Source organism: Schistocerca piceifrons, chromosome X (assembly GCF_021461385.2).
Source record: "Schistocerca piceifrons isolate TAMUIC-IGC-003096 chromosome X, iqSchPice1.1, whole genome shotgun sequence".
NCBI lineage: Eukaryota > Metazoa > Arthropoda > Insecta > Orthoptera > Acrididae > Schistocerca > Schistocerca piceifrons.
Window position 1 is genome coordinate 93,904,578 of NC_060149.1, and position 23,715 is coordinate 93,928,292.

At 40.3% G+C, this 23,715-nt stretch overlaps 1 protein-coding gene across 1 annotated transcript in view; it reads left to right on the top strand.

Moving 5' to 3' along the window:
- The first annotated feature begins 1,180 nt into the window (after positions 1-1,180).
- Positions 1,181-23,715, top strand: part of LOC124721796 (RNA exonuclease 1 homolog) — a 225,800-nt gene continuing 203,265 nt past the window's right edge. The window contains exon 1 of the mRNA XM_047246918.1: positions 1,181-1,396. Within this exon, the coding sequence (XP_047102874.1) occupies positions 1,297-1,396 (100 nt within the window). The 5' untranslated portion in view covers positions 1,181-1,296. The remainder of the gene's footprint in view (positions 1,397-23,715) is intronic.

The following is a 23,715-nucleotide window of genomic DNA, read 5'->3' on the forward strand; positions in this document are numbered from 1 at the left end:
ATTGTTTTATTAGGTATGTTCTTTACAATGTTTACTTAAGTTATGTGTGACAACATAGTTACATTTCTAAACATGTCAATCGTACTCAATAAAAACTCTATCGCATTACTCATGATGACATCGATTGGATGCGAATGGTTGGTGATGGATGAATAAATGAGTAACTAAATGAAATGTAAACTTGTAGCGTTCTTTCAGTTCCACTATTTCACTATTACAATTCCGAAAAATAAATTTTTTGACAGAACTTAAAACTTATGCTCGTTTGATCACTATACACAACTGAACAAGACTCCATCTTGATTCATCGGCCTTAAACACCACAGAAATAAAATTTCAATAGGAATCGATCATAGAAATCCCGATCAAATGCTTCAGTAAAGCTTGCAGTAAAGTTCACTGCATATTTACAGTGTCATTTTCTTAACGAAAGTGGGACCTTGTCCCTTTGGACACTCGTTCTGTTGACGAAAAAGGCGATACATTAATTTTAAGAGTTTAATCCGTTACAAAAACAGACATAATGTCTATTGGGATAACAGCAATCAGTGATTTTATGTTACTTTAAATCCGTCTTGATTGCAAATTTTTTTTTTTTATTATTCATATGACCGGTTTCGGTTCATTCAGAACCATCTTCAGATCTGATATTTAAGTTACAGGAGTAACCCGTCCAATTCAGCAACTTTCACATGCTACGTAGCATGTGAAAGTTGCTGAATTGGACGGGTTACTCCTGTAACTTAAATATCAGATCTGAAGATGGTTCTGAATGAACCGAAACCGGTCATATGAATAATAAAAAAAAATAAAAAAAAAAATTTGCAATCAAGACGGATTTAAAGTAACATTTAATCCGTTAAATCGTTTAACTATTTCCGTAAAAGGCAGATAATCCATCGAGAATAATGATGTAGAAGTGAACGTTGTAGAAACGTTTCCATTTAGTCAGCTGACTAAAGATATGGTATTCATAGAATGCACAGAATGTTTCCATTTTCGAGGAAGATCTTCGGTTAAAGTCATAAAGTAGAAATGCCTATATTCCCACTCTATGGTTAAAGTCATGGAGGTATCTTATCATACCACCATGGTTAAAGTCATAGAATAATATACGCTATGGTTAAGGTCGTTTGACAATATCGTAAGAACGTAGCATCTTTACACAGGATGTCACAGAAGTTAGGTTTGTTTGGTATCATGTGTTGTTGTTGACGGAGAAGAGTGGAGGTGTAATAGGATGTTGATTTTAAGTTTATTTTCGTGACATGTCACGTTAAATTCCTTACACTCATAATGTTACCATGCACTGGTTGTTTTAAAGGGATTAGTTGTCCCTTTTACGATAGCGGTCTTTGCGAGAGGCCGTACTGTCATTTCAAGCATGTAAAGAAAGGTAAGCCCGGGTTACATGCATTTTAACAAAGTTCTTGCAAACTCTTAGAATCCAAAGTGCCAGTCATTTTGCTGCATGACTCACAATGCTACTGTTGTATGGGGAGGGAAAAAAATGATAGCAATAGCTAGTCACCATTTCACACTCTGTATATCGAATCCCTCTACTGTAATATCGAATGTGGCGCGTGTAAAACGTAACTTATTCCTTCCTTCTTTCATTCTGCCAATAAAGATGAATATCTGTGCGCTTTGTTCCACTGTCTGATTTGTTGTCGGTACCGCGGCTTGTTCTAACAATTGTTGATAAAGTTTGATCCCATTTCAAAGATGACAGAGGTTGCACGTGCATTAAAACTCACTTTTATGTTGTCATTTGCATCTCATGCATCCGGCCGAGACAATTACACTCCAGGAATGTTGTCATAGTATGTGCGAGCTTTTTACTTCGTCTCGCGGCTGTTGCGTACTGTTGCGACAACTTGTGCACTCCCGTCTGCAGCTTAAATCTTTCATTCAGTCTGCTCAGAACCGTGGTTAGGAAGCCACTGTTGTACGGGTATCTTACCGGCATAATTATTCTTAAGTGGTATGTTTTTGTTCGTTTACTTAAGGTTGCATTTCAATATTTATACAGCTTCAGAAGTTAGTTATTTTATTTTTCTATTTGCCCCTCCCTTCTTTTTATTAATTTTATTTTGGAATAAAATATCCGAGTAATTATTCGTATATTTAGTTGTTGTAGGGCGAAGATGTCACTTATTTATAACAACTCACGTGTGGCTACACTTCTCTGCATTCTGTAGCCTTTTATTTCACTCAGCATTAGTTCTTTTACAATCAGAAATAATTCCAGATCTTTCTGTACACACTGGCCCCCCTTCCATGCCTCATGTACTTAAGTATTTGCTGTGTAATCATACTTTTCTAAATTTTACATTGGTTTGTAGGATGCTGCCAGAGTTACCAGTATAAAACTGACTTGTTCCACACCATAGTGATAGGGCGCAATTATGATCCACAGAATGTACAAATATTAAACTAAACAAAACTGTCTTTATTTCCAACTTAAAAGCAAATACAGCCAGTGGCTGTATTTGACATCTCAGCAAAATTCCTGAAAGAATGCAGGAATGAATTAATGAAGCCACTACAACATTTAATAAACAGCTCTTTCAGTCAGGGGTCATTTCTTTACTTGTTAAAAGTCACTGAAATAAGACCAGTGCATAAAAAGGGAGTAACTACAGATATACAAAATTATAGGCCTATTTCATTGACATCAGTACTTAGTAAGCTGTTGGAAAAGCTACTTCTTGATCAACTTGAATCATTTTTTTGTAAGTACTATGTATTAAAAAACTGTCAGCATGATTTCAGAAAGGGCCAGTCTACAATAACAGCTGTAGCTACATTTTTGAAAGTGATATTGAATGTACTTAATGATGGAAACAAAGTTATTGGCACCATTTAAGACCTATCCGAGGCTTTTGACTCTGTAAATCATTCTGTTCTTCTACATAAATTAGAAACTTCTGGAGTCAGAGTAGCAGCATTAGATTTGTTAAGATGCTACCTTACTGACAGGAGACAATGTGCAAAGCTGTATTATACACCTGGGAGACATACACAAACAATAAAATTGTCTTACAAAATTCTTAACTGTGGAGTCCCTCAGGGAAGCATCATCCGACCTTTTTCATTTATTGTGTACATCAATAATATAATAATTCCACAAAATTCGAACCTAGTAAACTATGCTGATGAGGCCTCCTTCGTAAGTTGGGGCTCTACAAAACAGTTAGCAGCGCAAAATAATGCAGAGACCATTAGCCCCAAACAGAATCTCGCCAAAAACAAACTGGCACTAAATAAGGACAAGACAATTCTGATGGAGTTTCTGCTAAATTATAAATCAACACAAGTGGATACAGAAGAACCAGAGCTATTAGTTGAAACAATTGATAAATATAAATTCCTTGGTATTATAGTAGATGAACATCTTACATGGAAGGAGCACATCAGCTGTGTGTGTAAAAAAAATCCCCTGTGACACGTACCGGCTAAAACGCCTTTCTACCACAGTAGTGCAACCTGTTTTAAGACAAATCTATTTTGGAATTATACACTCACCTGCTATATGATATCGAGATTTGGGATGGGGCACTAATGGTATATATCGATAGGGCTTTCAGAGCTCAGAAAAGAGCCATTAGGATAATAGGTAATATTAGTAAGCATCAGTCCTGTAGAGAATATTTTGTTAAGTATAACATACTAACAGTGTATTCATTGTATGTTCTCAGTACTGTACTGTTTCCAAAAGAAAATATGGAGCATAGTGAAATCTGTAATTATAATACAAGAAAAAAAGAGAGCATAAACACACAAAATTTAGCAATGAAAGAGTAACATATCATAGTCCATTTCCTGCTGGAAGACATTTTTATAACAGATTACCAAATAATATAAAATTGTTTAAAGGAAACATACTAAGACGAAATTAAACCAACTGTTAATTGATAAGTGTTTGTACTCCATCAAGGATTTTTAATGTTATTGACATTCATTATTTGTTAGTTTAGATCTACTAAGAAATGACAGTTACTTAGTGCTCTTTGCTGCCCCCATCCTACACCTCATAATTGATGTATTATATATTTACATAATACGATCAAAATATTGATCGATTTGTCTATTATGTATTAAAACTTTTCTGAATTTATGATAAACATCTAGTTATTTATAATAAAAAGTGTTAAATATGGAGCTTTCATTGACTTTACTAATTCACAAGTACATTGACACAGTCTAAACTAGATGTTAGGGAAGGTGCAGACTAGTCTGTCATGACACTAAAGGTTTCAGGGGCAACACTCTTAACCTCAAGTCCCTGTAACTTGATAGCTCCAAGACCAAGGCATTTTGTTATGGAGTTAAAATCTATGTGGATAATGGTATTTATAAGCCATGTTAATGTAGGCATCAACTCCACAAGGATTTGTACTGCGGATAATTGCACATAAAACTTCCTGTTTCTCATGCAACTGACACTCAGAAAAGCCTAGTGTCCATCATATCCATTTATATTTTACCCTGAAAAATAGTGAAGGTGATCTTGAGGTTTTGAAACAAAATACAGGATCAACCGTACCTACTGTATTGCCAATGCAGACCAAACTGTCATATTCAACCTACCTTAGACTTGGACTGTGCTGCAGATGAGTCTATCACCAATATCTACATCACAAAAACTTACCTAGACACAAAAGAAATATTGTCAGTGTTTCGTTCTCTTTCTGTTTGGGCACATATGGTCCCACATTATTACTGTGTTGTGGAAGAAAGATGAAATTCGGTATTGGCAGTTTCAGTTGATCCAAAATAGATAATTGCTGTTTTAGCAATGTAAGTCTTGCATAACTTGTGCGGAAAAAGTGTTTACTCTGCATCATCGTAAAATATATTTAATTAGTCTGAAATTATATCTTGATTCATTTACTCTCCTCCCCTTGTTGCCTGCCTGTTTTGTGAAAAACAAATCATTTCTCCAACCCTGCTGCTTTAATTCATAGGCATAAGTAGTGATTCAGTCGGCAATGGTACTTGGTTATAGGTAGTTGTATGTTCCTTTCGTCGTACATATAGAAATGTTATATTCATAATGTATAAACTAATTTATGTAAGTGATGCATTTTGTCAGTGTTTCTATGACAAAAACATTGAGAGTTTGGGGAGACTTGAGATTGTGACACAAACTGCTGGATTTAAGCAGTTATGTTACTGTCAGTTATGTGTATGTTAAATATTCTTTACCTTTGTGTTTGTTGAATCCAACATACATTCCAATAATACGTACTAGCTGAGTACCCGTGTTAGCTAGGTATGTATTAATTCCAATCTTTCCCCCTCTCTGTCTTTTCATCTCCTCCTGCCTCTTTCTCTGTCAATGTTATTACTCCCACCAAATTAGGGGTTTCTGGTTCTTATATCCACACACTTTCTTTCCATATATATAACGTGTGTGTGTGTGTGTGTGTGTGTGTGTGTGTGTGTGTGTGTGTGTGTGTGTACGTACCAAGTTTGGTTGAAACTGATCCAGGGATTTAGGAGGCGCTTTTTACCCATAGCTTTGCCCACATACGCAGATATCTCATATATTGAACATATTTCACCTGTATCCATAGTGAATTTTGCTGTGCAGTTTTGTATTCACACAGCTCAGTGTTTATGATGCTCATCTCTTCAGCTATGTGCTGTAAAATAATATAATTTTGCGATAAAATCTAGTTGTATATGTGGATACTGTCTGCAAAATGTGTTGCAAATAAAGTTGGTAGTAAAGAGGTAATGAGTTTAAAATTAATAATGCTCAATTTAACTGTTTTACTATGTGAACAGTGGAAAAGTAGTAAACAGTAAAGTTTTTTCCTTTCATAATTTTGTGGGAGGGGGGGAGGGGAGGGAGGCGAATGATAAAAAGTCTCTTAAAGATTTGAAATTATGTTTAAAGTTTGTTGCAAGTCACTACATGCTCTCATTCTCAATGGATGAATATAGTCTGTCTATTTGTGCATTGTGAGTTACACGTCTTTTTCACCCCTCCCCTCCATCCCTTTGAGAGAGTCCTTACTCCCGCAGTGGTTCTTTCCAGACAGTAAGTGATTTTTATACTAAGGTTGATTGATATCAAGTGGTCTAGGAGGAGATATGGAATGAACGTACATACTTCCACTTTTTTCTATTATGTATGGATTCAAAATTTGCTTTGTTTCCTTTGACAGATGGAAATTGTTGTTGTTATTAGTAGTGGTGGTGGTGGTGGTGGTGGTGGTTGTTGTCATTGTTGGTCTGAAGTCTGATTTGGTACAGCTCTCTGTGCGAGTCTGTCTGGTACATCCTCTTCATCTCTGCATAACTATTGCAGCATATATCCATTTGAACCTGATTGTTGTAGTGAAGCCTTTTTGATTCTCACATTTATCTCAATCACTAAATTGACGATTCCTTGATTCCTCAGGATGTGTCCTGTCCACAGATCCATTCTTTTAGGTAAGTTCTACCATAAATTTCTTTTTTCCTCCCAGTTTGATTCAGTATTTTGTCATTAGTTATCTGATGTACCCATGTAATCTTCAGCATTCTGATGGAGCACGACATTTGGAAAGGTCCCACCATCTTCTTGTCTGAGCTGTTTATTGTTCACATTCACACCATGGCAAAAATTAGGGATTTAGCCACGCCTAAATATAGATACAAGCCTCTGAAGTGGCTAAAAAATCCGTTGCACCATTCTGAGAGCCATGGTTTGACTGACCACTGCTACTTTTATGTGCATAAATCACACCAAAACTTCAGAGGGCTATTCCTATCTATGATGTCTGTATATGGATCAAATTTAATTATCATTGGATGTCTAGATGAAAAGATACGCATCTGCGAAATTGGCCAAAATATTCTACATGCAAATTTTATGGTATTTTTGGGGGGACTATATCCTAACTATGTCTTGTTCAATCCTTTTTTTTCTTGCCACAGCTGGAAAGATCATGCTTTAAGGTTTCATAACTACACTGTTTAATTTCTAGATCTTGCATTTTGATGAGTAAGGATATGTTTCAAAAGTTATTATTTTAGCATTTTGAGATGATTGAAAAGTGAAATATTTTGCTCATTAAATCCCATAATTAATTTTTTTTAGTATATAAATCAGATTAAAACATTGATTTAATACATGCCATAAAAACAAGTATAATACTCAGGACAACAAATTTGCAAAACAAAAATTCAAGTTGGTTCCATTTTTGGTTAAACAGTTCTATAATTCTGTCAAGGACAGGTTGTGGAAAACTGCATTGTCTTCCTGATGCTGCTGCTGATGGTCTTCTAAAGTCATGAAAATATGTTACTTAGGAACTCAGCAGGTGTCTAGCAGTTGTCCAGTGGAAGGAATGAGCAGAACTGTGTGGGTGGATATAACTGATGAGGACATCTTGTTGTTCATGTGATACTTTACACACGTTTCTAACCCACCAAAAACTGTCATACGTACATGCAACATACTTTCCTGATTGTAAACTTGCAATTGAGATTGTTGGAATTTCTTCATCTGCTCTGAAGGCATTAACTGTGATTGCTGTAGCATCATTGGAAACTCTGCTTACTGTCAGCTGTTAACAATTAATTGACTTAAATTGCTTATTTTCTCTTGTTCCAGATATTGTATGTCCCATGGCAAACCTCGCTTCTTGACCAGGCTGAATTTTTTCAACTTTATCTTGTGGTACATTAAAAAAAACCTTATGCCTGGAATACTCTCATCACAGAATTTGAACAAATCATATGGAGTCAATATTTGATTATCCAAGGGCCTGTGCAGATGAATAAGGGCTGCTAGTCTTTTTGCAGTTTCCTCAATGCTGTCACAAGGCGATTTACTGTAGCTTGTTCCAAAAAAACTCCATTTGGCAGTGATGCCAAAATTCTTTTTGTGCAGACATAAATTGATGAATTTTTTGAAATTTTTCTATTGAGCATCTGAACCACCACTAAAGTAATAAATGTTCTTAATGTTTTCAATTTTGTCTTTAAATATGATTTTCACTTTATATGAAAGGCATGGACACCAGTGGTATAATGATGGACAGCGTCACTAATCATACAAATGCTAATACTCTGACATTTTTGCCACAGGTGGATGTATTGTGACCTGGCTGTTCTCCCAATGAAATCCTTGCACAGCATCTTGAACAAAAATGAATAATTCTGAGCAAAATCGATCAACATAATTAATTCGTTTTCTGCAAGGTTTCTTTTTAGCTGCTGTGAGTATAAACTCTGGTGTTTTGACACAAAGCGATGGCTTCTTAAACAGGTAATTTTAAAAATCAGTGCCTCCATGAAATCGTCAACAGTTCTCTGACGCGTCTCTAATGTGTGTCTGTTCACATAGATCCATTGCTTCTATTCCATTGTTTCATCAGTATCACAGTCTTTCAAAGCATCTTCAGGAAAAGCCTCTAGTTGCATTTTTCCTGTATGTATCTCATAACATTGCAGCATACAATCTTTTGATTCAGAACTGCATAGTTTCTTTTTTTTCATCAAATCCTTGCAGTTATCTTGGATGGATGTTGCTGAAGCCAATATTAATTAGACATTTTGATGAATTGCACATACGAATACTGAATGTGATCCATAAATGCCAACTGTAGTACACCATTTCGGCCTGAGCTAACAAAATTTTGAGCAGCTCAGTTGATTTCCATATTGCTTAACATAAGCAATTAACATTTCTTTCAGGTTACAAAGGAGCAGGCATTTCTGCTTGTGAATCTTTTCCTCATTTACAGCAGCACAATCATTTTTGTGTGGACATAAAGGAGAAAAATCATCATCTTAAAAAAGGAGTGAGGACATTATGTTTTACTTCATCATTCAGCTTTTTACCTTTTCGATCTGCAGGTGTTACCAAAACCCCACCATCCATCTTTAGTTTCCTAGCCTTCTTCACCATTTTAGTTGAAACAGCAAATTCTTCAGTCTTTTATTTCAATAGTCCAGCTATTTTGGGCCAGGATCACAGTGTGAACTATACTGCAGTTTCTTGAAGCCTGATGCTGAAGATTAGGATCTTCAAGTGAGATCTTGCATTTTTGGCACTCATCTGTTTGCATTTGAGTGATATCAACTTGACTCACCCAGCAGCTGTGGCAATTATCTTAGTAATGCTGCCTTGGGCTTTCAGAATTTTGTGATTTATGTATCTCATTGAACACCTTTTACTGATCTGTTGAAGCTTCCATGGTGACTCTCCAAGTGATCATAATGAAGTATTAGCAGTAAAGCAAGCATCAACAACATCCGTGTCTTTTCTGGATGGTGACTCTTGCTTACCCTGGTGGGATAATTCTTTTGGGCCACTTCATGTCTACATACAGAACAAATTTTCTGACCAGGTTTAAAATCTTCATTAGTCAGTAACTTCAACCTGGCAGACATTTCAATGGTTACTGATTTTAAAGCCTTCTTGATTAGGTGTTTTTCTTTATCAGATGGGCTGCAGCAAGTCTTCTGCAGGAATTGAAATTTTGTCATCAACAAGGCATTTTGGTACTAACAAATTGGGCATTTTCAGTAAAATCCAGCCCAGACCTACATTGTAAAAGCTCCTTGTCCACTGGAAAAGCTCCTTGTTGTGTAGTGACATTTCCTTAAATGATTGTAGTTGACTTTTGCCATAATAGAATGGTGGACTAATGACAATCAACTGCATTTGATCCACCAAAGTAGCAGAGTCCAAGGGTCTATTGGGTCTTTTAAACACTAGATTATTAACATATAAAAATCAAGTTTGAGCCGGCCGAAGTGGCCGTGCGGTTAAAGGCGCTGCAGTCTGGAACCGCAAGACTGCTACGGTCGCAGGTTCGAATCCTGCCTCGGGCATGGTTGTTTGTGATGTCCTTAGATTAGTTAGGTTTAACTAGTTCTAAGTTCTAGGGGACTAATGACCTCAGTAGTTGAGTCCCATAGTGCTCAGAGCCATTTGAACCGTTTTTGAATCAAGTTTGAAAGCTCATGAATATCCTGGTTTGAAGAATAGCAGATTCATACTTGTTTGTATGTAAAATATACAAATTACCCTATCAAAACATACTGTTTTGGTGCTTACCTTCAGCTGCAACAATGATTATTCATTATTCACTCACTCATTACCTAACACCAAGATTGCACAAAGTCAACACTAAAGATTACACTCCACAGAAGACTGACACTGGCAATAATGAAAACAATGATTGAAAGTGCAGATATCAGCCATGTATTGCTGCTGCGAAGACAGAGCCTTAAAAAACTGTTGCTGGAAACTGAGTGACAATTCACATATGTATCACTATGCATTGTAGGGTTAAAAGTTCTAAAGCAACATAGCATTCCAGTATGATCTTCTAGATTTTATGATCTTAAGAGCATTTTCTGAAGTTTTATTATATTTATATTATGTGCAGCAAAATAATGCAAAAACACTTCTTAACAGCATCGTTACATTCCCCAAGCCACAGTCAAATTTTATATTATTAAAAGACACAACAGTTACACATTTTTTGTTTTACAACTTCAAATTATATGAATTTTTTGTGTGTATTGATAACCCATTTCCCCTACTTTTGATAAGTATCCTTAATTGTCAATACACAAAATCCAGAAATTGAACAATGCAGATTTGAAGTCTTAAAGCTTGCTCTTTCCAGCTGTGGCAAGAAAAGAAGGATTGAACAAGACATAGTTGGAGTATTGTCCCCCAAAAATACCGTAAAATATGCATGTAGAAAATTTTGGCCAACTTTGCAGATGCATATCTTTTCATCTAGGCATCCAATGTTAATTAAATTTGATCTCTATATAGACATCATAGGTAGTAATAACTCTCTCAAGTTTTGGTGTGATTGATGCACATGAAACGTGATAGTGTTCAGTCAAACCATGGCTCTCAGAATGGTGCAACGAATTTTTTAGCCACTTTAGAGGCTTGTATCTATATTTAGGTGTGGGTAAATCCCTAATTTTTGCCATGGTGGGATTCATCGTAGACATTTGTCTGCGTATATTAAAGCAAATGACCAAATGTATGCTAGAACTTGTAAAAAAGCGTAGCAAACTTGCCACATTTGGACATTCGTATGTGATGTGAGGATGGGTAGCCTGTCTTTAAAAGCCCCTAAAAATTCAACCACTGAAGATAATGGACTGAAACGTGGTATCTAACCATCAAATACCATATAGAACATTCACAGAAAATTTCATTATATTTGGAGTTGGTTCAGTGGGGACACCTTTGAATGTTAGTCCCTTTGATTATTTGTCATATAACCTCCTTTCAGTGCACTTTCTATTTCATTCAACTTGTCTTCCAAGGGATTAACTGCACCTTTAATACCACTTCGTCATGTCATCTTTCAACTTAAACTAGGCCTCTGACGATGTTGCAATTCAGTACTTAACCACAACTGAGATTTTGGATTCACATTTCTTGGCTTCCAAATTGTCACCTTTCAACCTAACACATATCTTAGACTGCACTGCAGATTATTTGGTCATGATGATGTACATTCTAAATAGTAATATAGACACAAATAAATATTTTCAGTGTTCTGTTCTCTTCATGTTTGCACATGCATCAGCAAACATCAAAGATTTAACTTCTCCTTGAACTTTAATTCCCTGTCCAATTTTCTCCTTGAGTTTCTTTACAGTTTGCGCAGTGTACAGTTTTAAACAACATTGAGGATAAGCTACAACCCTGTCTGACTCCCTTTTCAACTACTGCTTCCATTACATGTCCTTTGACTTGTATAACTGCAGTCTGGTTTCTGTAAAAGTTGTATATTATATTTGGTCCCTCTATGTTATCCTTGCTACATTCAGAATATCAAGGAGCGTGTACCACTCTACACTGTCTAAAATTTACTCAAAATTTTTATCTAATAATTTGTTTCATCGGGATCACTTAATAATTACAATGTTCACATTACCTATGGTGGAAATTTATTGATATCTTCAGATGTGATTAATCCACTAACAGCTTCATCATGATATATGAAAATGCACTTTGAACATCACGAAGTGGTATAAAATATGTCAGTGTATTATACATTGTGTCATGCAGTAAAAGAGGCTACAAATGCTATAAATATAGGTTGGCCTTTCTTCAGCCTACCTTTTAAGGTAAGTCTTAGGGTAAATATTGCCTTGTGTGTTCCTAGACATCTCCAGAACCCAAACTGACACATCCCAAGGTAGGCTTCTAGTACTTTTTCCATTCTTCTGTAAAACTTAATATTTTGCAGCCATGACTTTTTAAACTTATAGTTAAGGAATATTCGCAGTTGTCATTACTTGTTTTCTGTGGAGTGGGAATTATTATATTCTTTGTGAAATCTCCCCTGAGGGGCTCACGACTCTTTCGTGAGTTTGTGTGTGGTGCACATGGGGCCTCGAGATGTTGCAGCCCTTTCTTGCTTCCAGGGTTTCATTCCCTTCCCCGTGTCCCTCCATCCCCCACTTTCCTCACTCCTTCCCCACTGTCCCGTCCTTAACCTCTCTCCGTGGCCTTGCTTACGTCATCCTGACTATTCTCCTGGTATGGATTCCTTGCAGTTTTGGTTCCTCTTGCTTTTTCGTTTTCACATTCCCTTTGGGGTTTGACCTCCCTTTCTAAATTTTCTCTCCATAGCATAATCCAACTGGGAAAGAAGTGTGGTGGGGTCATTATGCCACCCTTTTGGTTGAGTTCCTTGGCAATACAGGGATCACACTTCTCGTACCCAAACTGGTACCTTCTAAAGTATGCCTAGGAGTGGCTGCTTTTCATTCTGGAGCATTGGGACTCCTCGCAATGGCCGCCATGCCACACTGCCCTCACTGTGGCTGGCTGTGGAGAGCCCCAGTTGGGGGTAGGTAGTATCAAGGCAGACACTTTGGATGTGAAATGCATTAAGATTCAAGATGGCCAGTCCTCTGCGACAGTCTCTTTAGTTGGAAATGGATCTTTTAATGCTGTTTCTTATAACCCTGCGACCTTCCCTTCCCTGGCAACATTCTGGGAGGAGGGCCAGGCTTGCTGGCTTGGGATGAAACCCTTTCCTGCTACCTGATCTGTACCAGGACTGACGGGGACAACTGTTATTTTTTGTGGGTACTATTGAAGACAAGTTTAGTTAAGTTGACTTAAGTCGGGTCCACTGTTAATCAAAACCTCTCGAGCCACTCAGTCTGCTGCCCATGGTGTCGGTGATCATCTTGGCAACCTCCATGTGTCCTTTACTCCTCGCCAGTCGTGGAATGTGGTTCAGGGAGTTTTATAGGGGCCTCGTCCTCACGCCAGTCTGGAATGGTGGGGTGTTCAGAAAGGCCGTAAGGATAATCTCAGTGATTCCGGCGCCTTTATTCTGGCATTTGAGGGGTACTTTCCTGGAGGTGGTCAAGGTTATGTGTTATGTGTGATGTGAAGCTGAACATCCTGTCACCCATGAGGTGTTTCGGTTTTTGCATTTTGGGCTCATGTCTACTTGCTGTACTGCGAGCCCTCTATGCGGTGGATGTGGTCACCCAATCCATGAGGGGAGCCCTTGTATTCTGCCACCTGTATGTGTTAATTGTGACCCTCACTCTCCACTGGGCATTGCATTGTGCTCATTGGCGTCTATATACCTCACAAATAGTGTTTACGCCTTCTTTGCCACTTTGTATTGATGAAGTACCTGTGACGTGTAAAATACAATTATTCACACTGCCTGCATTGCTGACCCACACTTGATGGGCCCCATTCACTTCCGACTGGTCCCATGATGAAGCATGGCCATTTCCATCACCACCTGTGATAGCTGTTGGCCTTGCAATGCCTTAAACAGGACCCTTTCTCCTATTGTCTTATTACCTTTAAACGTTACTTAATGAAACAGAGAAAGCAGGTGTGTTGGGAATGCTTTGCCTCCACCCTGAGTTCCTCAGTCCCTTCATCATGGGTTTGGGCTATGCTCCGCATCCTCCAATGTGCTCCATCCTGGGCCTTGCCATAAAGGTGGCCAGAGTGTAGATTCATCGGTTCTCACGGAACACCTTGCAACCCATTTTGGGATGGCATTGGCGTCAGCCTCTTATCCAACTGCCTTCCTCCTCTGGAAACAGCGGGATGAAGCTTCCCACTTATGTTTTACCCCATGTCAGGCAGAATCCTACAATCAACCTTTTACTGAATGGGAACTTCTGGCCATCTCCTCTTCCCATAATTCAACCCCTGCCCCCAATTTCATCCATAAGCAGTTGCTTCAGTACCCCAATCCTTCACAACAATAATATCTCCTCTGAGTGTTTAATTGTATTTGGCTCCAAGGCACCTAACATTACTGCGCTGAGTGTGGTTGCTCTTCCAAACAACAGTCCATACGAGGAAACCAGTTGCATACCTACTTGTGGTTATTTGCAGTTTAGGCACTGGGACTATGCACGACTCTGTTTAAAAAGAATAGCTCGATGTAGTCATAGGGTCAAGCCACGCACATCTGCTTTTATGCTCTGCAGCTAATTAGCTGCACATAATAACCTGTAGCTGTGATCCTGCAGTCAAACAGTCTATGCACTGGCTAGAATTGTGAATTAATAAAATACACAGAAAATAAAATACGCAGAAATACAAAATAAAGATAAATGAATAAGTTAATAAAAAGGGTCTTATTCTGACATCTGTAATAGATGTAGACGACAGAGAATTATGTTCAATAATATTTATTCAAAAAAAGACATTTCAAATAAACAGGAAGTGGTCCTACAATATTCAGTTAAAATGTAAACAGAAAATGCCCTTATTAAATGTTTGTAAAATTACATTGAGAACAATATGAGAATGGTAGCAAAATCCTAAACTAGATGGTCATCAAAGACTTGCAAAAACGAAGTCCTTTTCATGATCACAGTACACATAAGGTTCACCAGCTCAAAATAGTTCAGATTTCACCATCATGACTCACAAATTATCACATTCATCAGTTCTCACGGAACACCTTGCAACCCATTTTGTGATGGCATTGGCGTCAGCCTCTTATCCAACTGCCTTCCTCCTCCGGAAACAACAGGCTGAAGCTTCCCACTTACATTTTATCCCTTGTCAGGCTGAATCCTACAATCAACCTTTTACTGAATGGGAACATCTGGCCCTCTCCTCTTCCTGTGATTCAGCCCATGGCCCCAATTCCATCCATAACCAATTGCTTCAGTACCTCAATCCTCCACGATGATAATATTTCCTCCAGATGTTTAACCGTATGCGGCTCCAAGGTGATTCCTCTCTCAGTGGTGTTGCAGTATTGTGGGTCCTGTCCTCAAGCCCGGTAAGATCCGTTGTCCCTCAATAGTTATTGGCTAATCAGTCTGACTGATATCCCCAGCAAGTGATGTGAATGTATAATGGCTCATTGGCTGAATAGGGTCCTCGAATCTCGGGACCTCTTGTCTCTTTACCAGTGCAGCTTTCTGGAGGGATGGTTTCTGATTGATCATGATTGATCATCTTCTTCAGCTGGAAACCGCAGTTCGACAGGCCTGTACTCAGGGCCACCATCTTGTCACAGTTTTCTTTGATCTTTGTAAGACCTACGACAAGGCTTGGTGCCATGACATCTTTCTTACACTCCATGAGTTGGGGTGTTCGGGGCCCCTTCTGATTTTTATTCGCCAGTCCCTGTCCAATCTGTAATCAGAGTTCAGGGTGGCAACATTCTCAACTCTTCACAGGCCAAGGAGAATGGCATTCCACAGTGTTCTGTATTAAGTGTCCTTACTCTAATTGCTATTAATGGACTTATGGCCCCCATTGGACCGTTAGTCACCCCTGCTGTATGTGTGGACCATTTGTGTATCCAAGCTAGTTCCCTCTCAGTGGCCACTGTGGAGGGACAGTTCCAGTGTGCCATCTGGTGTGCTTCCGTGTGGACAATCTCACATGGTTTTCAGTTCTACCGCCTTAAATCATGAGTGGTGCAATTCTGTCACTGTTCTACAGACCATCCTGATCTGGAGCTCTATATCGACACCCAGGTCTGGCTGTGGTCCCCTAGTTTAGTTTCTTGGCTCATCTTTTTTACTACAAGCTTACTTGGTTGCCCCAAATCTGCCTTCTCGAGATTGTTTCTGTAAACTCAGTGTCCTTTGCTTACTTGCCTACACCTCCTGGGGCACAGATCATTCGACTCCTCCCTGTCTTTATCAGGCCTTAGTTCTGTCCCATGTGGACTATGGTTGTCAAGTTTATGGCTCAGCTTCCCATTCCACACTGCTCCCTTGGACCCGGTCCATGATTGTGGTATCCGTTTGGCCATCGGTGCCTTTTGCATTAGCTCTGTTGATGGTCTTCTGGCTAATGGTGGGCTCCCGCCCTCACCCCCGTCCCCGTTCCCCTTTCAGTTCAGTGGTCCCAGCTCCTGGTTCCCTATGCCTTTGCTGTCTGCTCTTTCTGTGCTTACTCCTCCCATTCTGATCTTTTTGTGGCTTCATGGCATCACCCACCCACTGCCTGCCCGTGAGTGGGTTTACTGGTTCGGCTCCGCCCCACTTCTCTATGCCATGATTTCCATCTTCCCTCTTTGTTTGTTGGTTGTCCTGTTCCCCACATCCTCCCCCCCCCCCCCCCCTGCTCCCCACTCCTTGGTTAGTCCCTCAGCCCTGGACTCGGATGGATTTCTTGTGGGGTGCAAAAGCCTCCATTGCTCTGATGGTGTTCCGTTGTTTGTTCTGTCCACTCTTATGGGAGTTTAGAGATGATTTTGCTTCTTACACTGATGGCTCTAAATCCACAAATCATATAGGATATGCCTTCACTTCTTCCATTGGCAGGGAACACTGTCTCTCTTGCTTGCCACGTGTGGGATGTCTAGTGCAGAACTGTTAGCCATCTATCAGGCCCTCTTTTGTATTAAACAGTTCTCCCTCACTCAAGTTTTGTTATGTAAGGACTCAATGAGTGGCCTTCGGGCTATCACCCAGTGTTTTTCCTGCCATCCCTTGGCCTCTGCTATCCATAACCTTTTCGCTGATCTTGACCATGCTGCTCATTCGGTTGATTTCCTTTGGGTTCCTGGCCACATGGGTATCCTGGTTAATGAACTTGCTTTGCCTGGCTGGTGGGCAGCAACCTAGCCTCCATTCTCAGAGACCCCTCCAGTGGCAGATTTGCAGCTTCACATAAAATTCCTTTTAGCTCAGCTTGGGGAGCCACCATCCTCTCTAATAAACTTTGTGTGATCAAGGGGTTCTACCATGTGGTGTTCTTCCCTCTGTATCATCTGCTGCTGGGAATCTTCCTTGCACTGTCATCTTTGTATTGGCCATATCAGGTTGACCCATGGATTTGTACTCCATAATGAGCACCCTCCTCCTTCCCCCATCCCTCTTTATTGCTGCGGAGTTCCTCCTCATGGTGATCCATATTTTGCTGGACTGTTCCCATCTTTTGGCCCTTTGCGCTAAATATGCCCTACCAGCTTTCTTGTCTTAAATGTTAGCTTGGTTACATCTGTCCTCGGTTTTCTTCATGAATGTGGTTTATCCTCTCAGATTTAAGTATCTGAATTTCCTTCCGGAATTGGTGTCCCTAGCTTAATGTTGGCATTAGTTTGGGAGGCCTTTGGCCTTGCATCCATGTTGGCCTGGTTTTCCCTCTTTTTTCCGTATGTTTTCTCTGGTCCTTTGTACTGTTTTGTTTCCCCTTTTCTTGTATCTTATTCCTCTGATGATGTCCAAGTAGTGTTGTGATCATAAAACAGTGTGGGGATTGGGATGGGTTAGCGGCAGTGCCGACACCCTGTCGTGCATAGTGTCTTTGGGGCAACCCCTGCTGTCACCCCCCCCCCCCCCCCCCCCCCCTCCCTCCTGCTCCTTCCTCTTCCTGCTGCCCCAGCATTCGTTTAGCCTTATTGTTTGCTTGTTTTCCTTTCCCACTGACTGGACTGAACTGTGCTGTGCTATTCCTCCTTTAATTTTTGTCACCTTAGATCATGGAACCAATGATCTCGCTGTCTGATCTTTCCCCAACCCACCAGCCAACCATTCAAGTCTGAGTGTATTTCATTTGTCTCATATATCTTGCATACCAGCTGGAATAGTTTTGTCATGGATAGGTCTCCCAAGGATCTCAATAATTCTGAGGAAATGGTGTCTACTACTGGAGCTGTGTGTTTACTTAGATCTTCAAGTGCACTGTTGAATTCATGCAGTATCGTATCTCCCACCTTGGCTTCACTTAGTTCCTCTAGACCTTCTACGTATTTCTTCCACCTCTCAGCCATCCCTTCTTTTGTTTAGTACTTTCTTGTCAGATGATCTCTTAATATTAATACAGGTGCTTCTAATTTCTCCAAATGTGTCACAGTTTCCCTGTAAGTGGCCTCTCTGTACAGCTTTGCATTTATACCCCTGCCATTCCTGCGTTGCCACTTTGCACTTCCAGTCAGTTTCATTTTTTAGACGTGTTCAATTTTGCCTGCTTCATTTGCCACATTTTTATATTTCCTCCTTTTACCACTTAAATTCAATATTTTGTGTCTTATCCAAAGATTTCTACTGGAATTTTAGTTTTAGCGTATCTAATCCTCTGCAACCTTCAGTATTTCGTCTTGCCGTGATTTTTGAAAGTATGGGTGAAGTGACACACAGGTTGTCATTAGAATCTTGTTCAGGGGCTACTGAATTTCCATTTCTGATGTTGCCAAATTAGCTTCCATTTAACTTCTAATGAGTACACCAAACTTCAACCTTCTTCCATTTCACAAAGTAACCTGTTTTAAGTGGAAATAACAATGTGGAACAGTAGCTACTGAAGTTACATTTGGGAAAAGTAGGGTTTGAATCCCCCATAAAACATTTTAAGTTTTAAGTTTTTGTGTCAGATTAGATGTATGCCATCATGCTACTTCTGAATATTGCAAGGACAATTTTTCACTGTTTATTTCCAGTTAGAGTTACTGATAACTGGATAGTTATCTTCCCCATCCTTAACTGAGCTTATGTGTGGTCTCTAATGACACTTACTGGTATCAAGCAACTTGTGACTGTTGTGATTTTATATATTTTGTTTATTCTTTGGCCATTTCACACAGTAGGACATGTTAAGTGACAGAGAGATATATGAAAGCAGAGAAAGATTGGATTGGATTTTACAAGGATGAGGCAGCAAACTGGTCACAGCATTTTCAGAGGAACCATTCCAGAAGTCATGTTTAACTAATGCGTTAGGGGAAACGAGAACAGCCAAAAGTTAGTTGTTTGAACAGCGATTTGAATCCCTGTCATCCTGAATGCAAGGCCTCTGCAAGAAGACACTGGACTCTCATTGGCAGAACCAGAGTATTTATGTGAAATTGAACTAAGATGGTCTGCACACAAAAATTGATAAGTAGTAGTTACAGCAAATTTCACTATAGAAGTAATTACAAACTTTGATAGCAAGAATATTATGAAAGTAGCATGTTATTCATTAATAACTGTGTGATTTGTAGATCACTAGAAGTGAATCTAACATTGGGTCAGATTGGAGTAAACTTCAAAGTTTTAAAGCTCTGTAATAATTTATTCATTATTTATTTAATCATATGGCTAGGGCCCCCCGTCAGGCAGACCGTTCGCAGGGTGCCGGTCTTTCAGTTTGACACCACTTTGGCGACTTGCAGTCGATGATATTATTATGATGATGATGATGATGATGATGATGATGATAGCGATAGCACAACACCCAGTCCCTGGGTGGAGAGAATTCCCCAACCCAGCTGGAAATCGAACCCGGGCCCAGAGGATAGACAATCCATCACGCTGGCCATTCAGCTACCGGGGGGTGGACAATTTATTCATGAAAATACAATAATAGAAATGTTGATCCATTTACATGATGCAAAGCATCCTTTTTCTTCTCTGCTGAATATTGACTAATCCATATTGCAGATTAGATTTCCGTAGATGTTTAGCTCGCCAAAAACAGTTTCTATGTGCATGCCATACGTATTCTTTCTGTATATTTTCTTATGGCTCCTCATGTAAAGTGCAGATGAAGAAATCTCCAGTGAAGACCATTATTGGAGATCTTTAATTTGTCTCAAGCACCTGGATTCAATCCAGAGACAGCTTAGTGTTATGTCCGCACTATAACACAACAAATATTCCATGATAACCAAATTTATTTGACCTTCATGTCACTCAAAACAAAACTTAAGTTCGACTACACAACACTTCGCATGGCTGTAGCGCCAAGGAGAAATCAGAGTCACTAGTAGAGAATACAAGTCCAAACCACTGCCAACCGGTCGATACCGACGTGTTGCAAGTTTGCAGCCAGGGAGGCCATAGTACGGTTCGGTTGTCGTGAATCCAGCAGCCGGGCAGCAACACAGTCATCGGTGAAGATTGAACTGGTTAAAAGGGCTCAGGGAGCTCGCTTAAATCCACCGGTCCGGCCAATCAGAGTGTTGATAGATGGCGCCCTTATACGGTTGCTCACTCTGTTGGCAAGGGCAGTGCCGCCAGGGTAATCCGTATCAATAGTGGTGTGTAGGCTGCCGCTAACCCTGCGACGACGCGTTTACTTGCGCCAGTTGTTGACATAGTGTGTGGCGCCAGCGGTACTTGCTGTGTGCCGCGCGTGTTGTAGCATGCCACGCCGAGTTGACGGCTGCAGTGCGGCGGCTGATACGACACATAGTAATCCTGAATATTCTGCTACAAATTATAGTTATTTGTTTTTAATGTATGTGTTAGATTAGAAGTCTTCATCATTTCCGTCAATTTCGGAAAGAAACTTATGGTGTCTTCGGAACCCAGCTAGCAGTTGTCAGTGGTAGAACATGTCATAATTTGCATCTCATAGCATCTTGCACCCACAGCAGCTGTTAATTGGTACCTTGAAATCTTCTGCGTGATTCTGCTGCTTTGCACTATGTTGTCAAATGAAATGTAGTCTCATCTGTTTCCTGTGAAAGATGAAAGTTTTCTCTTTAAATGATGTGCTTCTGTTTGTGATATTAGCAATGGCAGTAAATATGCCATTACACAGAAGAGGCTGAATGAGAGACAAACTCTGCAGTATAGCTGTACTAAGCAATTTCTAAAGTTACACTGTACAGTCAACATTACTGTCATTTAGATTGAACCATGTATGAGTGTCGCCCAGAAAGTAATGCATGGCATTTTTCGTCTTCAACAATTCTTTATTGAACATAATGAAAATTACACACATGAAAGAAAGGTGTTTTATCTACACACCCTATTTTTCCACGTAATCTCCATCCCGTTCCATGGCCTACCTCGAGCACAAAACAAGGGCGTGTATGCCCTGTCAGTACCAATCCTTGTCCTGGTGGCAGAGCCAGTGCTTCACTGTGTGAATCACCTCCTCATCATCCTCAAAATGTCTTCCACGAATGGCCCAAACAAGTGGAAGTCCAAGGGGGCTAGGTCAGGGCTGTAGGGTGGATGGGGTAACACTGTCCAACCCTCTTTTGCGATGTGTTTAGTAGTCCTCAGACTTGTGTGGGGCTGAACGTTATCGTGTTGCAGCAAAATATCTCCTGGTTTACTGTGACACCAAAGTCGCCAGAAGTGTGTCTTGAGTTTTGTTAATGTGTTGACATACACTTCTGAATTAATGGTACCGCCTCTTGGCATCAATCAATGAGAATCACACCTTCACAGTCCCAGAACACGGTGATCATGACCTTATCGATGGAAGCAGTTGCTTTGAAGTTTTTCTTCTGTGGGGAGTGGGAATGGCGCCATTCCATTGAATGTCATTTTGTTTAGGGCATGGTGAACCCATGTTTCATCACTTGTCACAATCAGGGACAGGAAGGCCTCCCCCTCAGCTTCAGAGTGTTACATCAAATCAAGACAAATGTTTTTTCTGTGCGATTTGTAATCCACTGTTAGACACTGCGGGACCCATCTTGCACACACTTTTGAATATCCAAGCGTGCTGATAATTGCATCTATGCTTCCTTTGCTGATTGACAGATGCAGCGCGCCAACTGCCGAGTCATAATGCATCTGTCCTCAAGAATGACATCAGCTCACTGCAACATGTCAGATGTGACAGCCATGGATAGTCTCCCCAACTGCTGCAAATCGTGCATCTCCGCTGAACTGCCTCCTTATGACCTCACCGTTTGTGCCCAGCGACTAACTGTACTTCTGTTGACAGCAGATGCTTCATAGACTTTGCACAAGTGCTTATGAATATTCCCCGCAGTTTCTTTCTCTGCAGTGAGAAATTCAATGACAGCACATTATTCATAACATACATCACCTACAGATGCCATTTTGAAACTGTCCTGCAGCTAAGCTATCTGTCTGAAGCGATTGAAACTTGGCACGCTCACTCACAAGACTTCATGGGGGTGTAAAGAAAATTTCAGGCTACAGGGAGATTTACACTGAAACACCAAAGAAACTGGTATTGGCATGCGTATTCAAATAGAGATGGACATGTAAACAGGCAGAATACGGTGCTGTGATTGGCAACGCCTATATAAGATAACAAGTGTCACAGTTGTCAGATAATATAATAATGGCGTGTGACAAGAGCCTCCCGTCGGGTAGACCGCACGCCTGGTGCAAGTCTTTCGATTTGACGCCACTTCAGTGACTTGCGCGTCGATGTAAATGAAATGATGATGATTAGGACAACACAACACCCTGTCCCTGAGTGGAGAAAATCTCCGACCCAGCCGGGAATCGAACCCGGGCCCTTAGGATTGACAGTCTGTCGCGCTGTCCACTCAGCTATCGGGGGCGGACAGTTGTCAGATCGGCTACTGCTACTACAATGGCAGGTTATCAAGATTTAAGTAAGTCTGAACGTGGTGTTATAGTCAGCACACAAGGTAGTGATGAAGAGGGGTTTTCCCATATGACCATTTCACAAGTGCACTGTGAAAATCAGGAACCCGGTAAAACATCAAATCTCTGACATCGCTGCAACCAGAAAAAGATCCTACAAGAATGGGACCGACGATGACTGAAGAGAATCATTCAATGTAACAGAACTGCAACCCCGATTGCTGCAGATTTCAGTACTGGGCCATCAAAAAGTGTCAGCATGTGAACCACTCAACAAAATATCATTGATATGGGCTTTTGGAACTGAAGGGCCTCTCGTGTACCCTTGATGACTGCATGACACAAAGCTTTACGCCTCGCCTGGGCCCGTCAACACCAACATTGGACTGTTGATGACTGGAAACATGTTGCCTGGTCAGATGAGCCTCATTTCAAATTGTATCAAGTGGATGGACGTGTACAGGTATGGAGACAAACTCATGACTCCATGGACCCAGCATGTCAGCAGGGGACTGTTCAAGCTAGTGGATGCTATGTGATGATGTGGGGCTGGTGCAGTTGGAGTGATATGGGACCCTGATACGTCTAGATACAACTCTGACAGGTGACACGTATGTAAGCATCCTGTCTGATCACCTGCATCCATTCATGTCCATTGTGCATTCTGACAGACATGGGCAATTGTAGCAGGACAATGCAACACCCCACACGTCCAGAATTGCTACAGAGGGGCTTCAGGAACACTCTTCTGAGTTTACACACTTCTGCTGGCCACCAAACTCCCCAGACATGAACGTTATTGAGCACATCTGGAATGCCTTGCGACATGCTGTTCAGAAGAGATCTCCACCTCCTCGTACTCTTACAGATTTATGGACAGGATTCATGGTGTCAATTCCCTTCAGTAGTACTTCAGCCATTAGTTGAATCCATGCTACATTGTGTTACAGC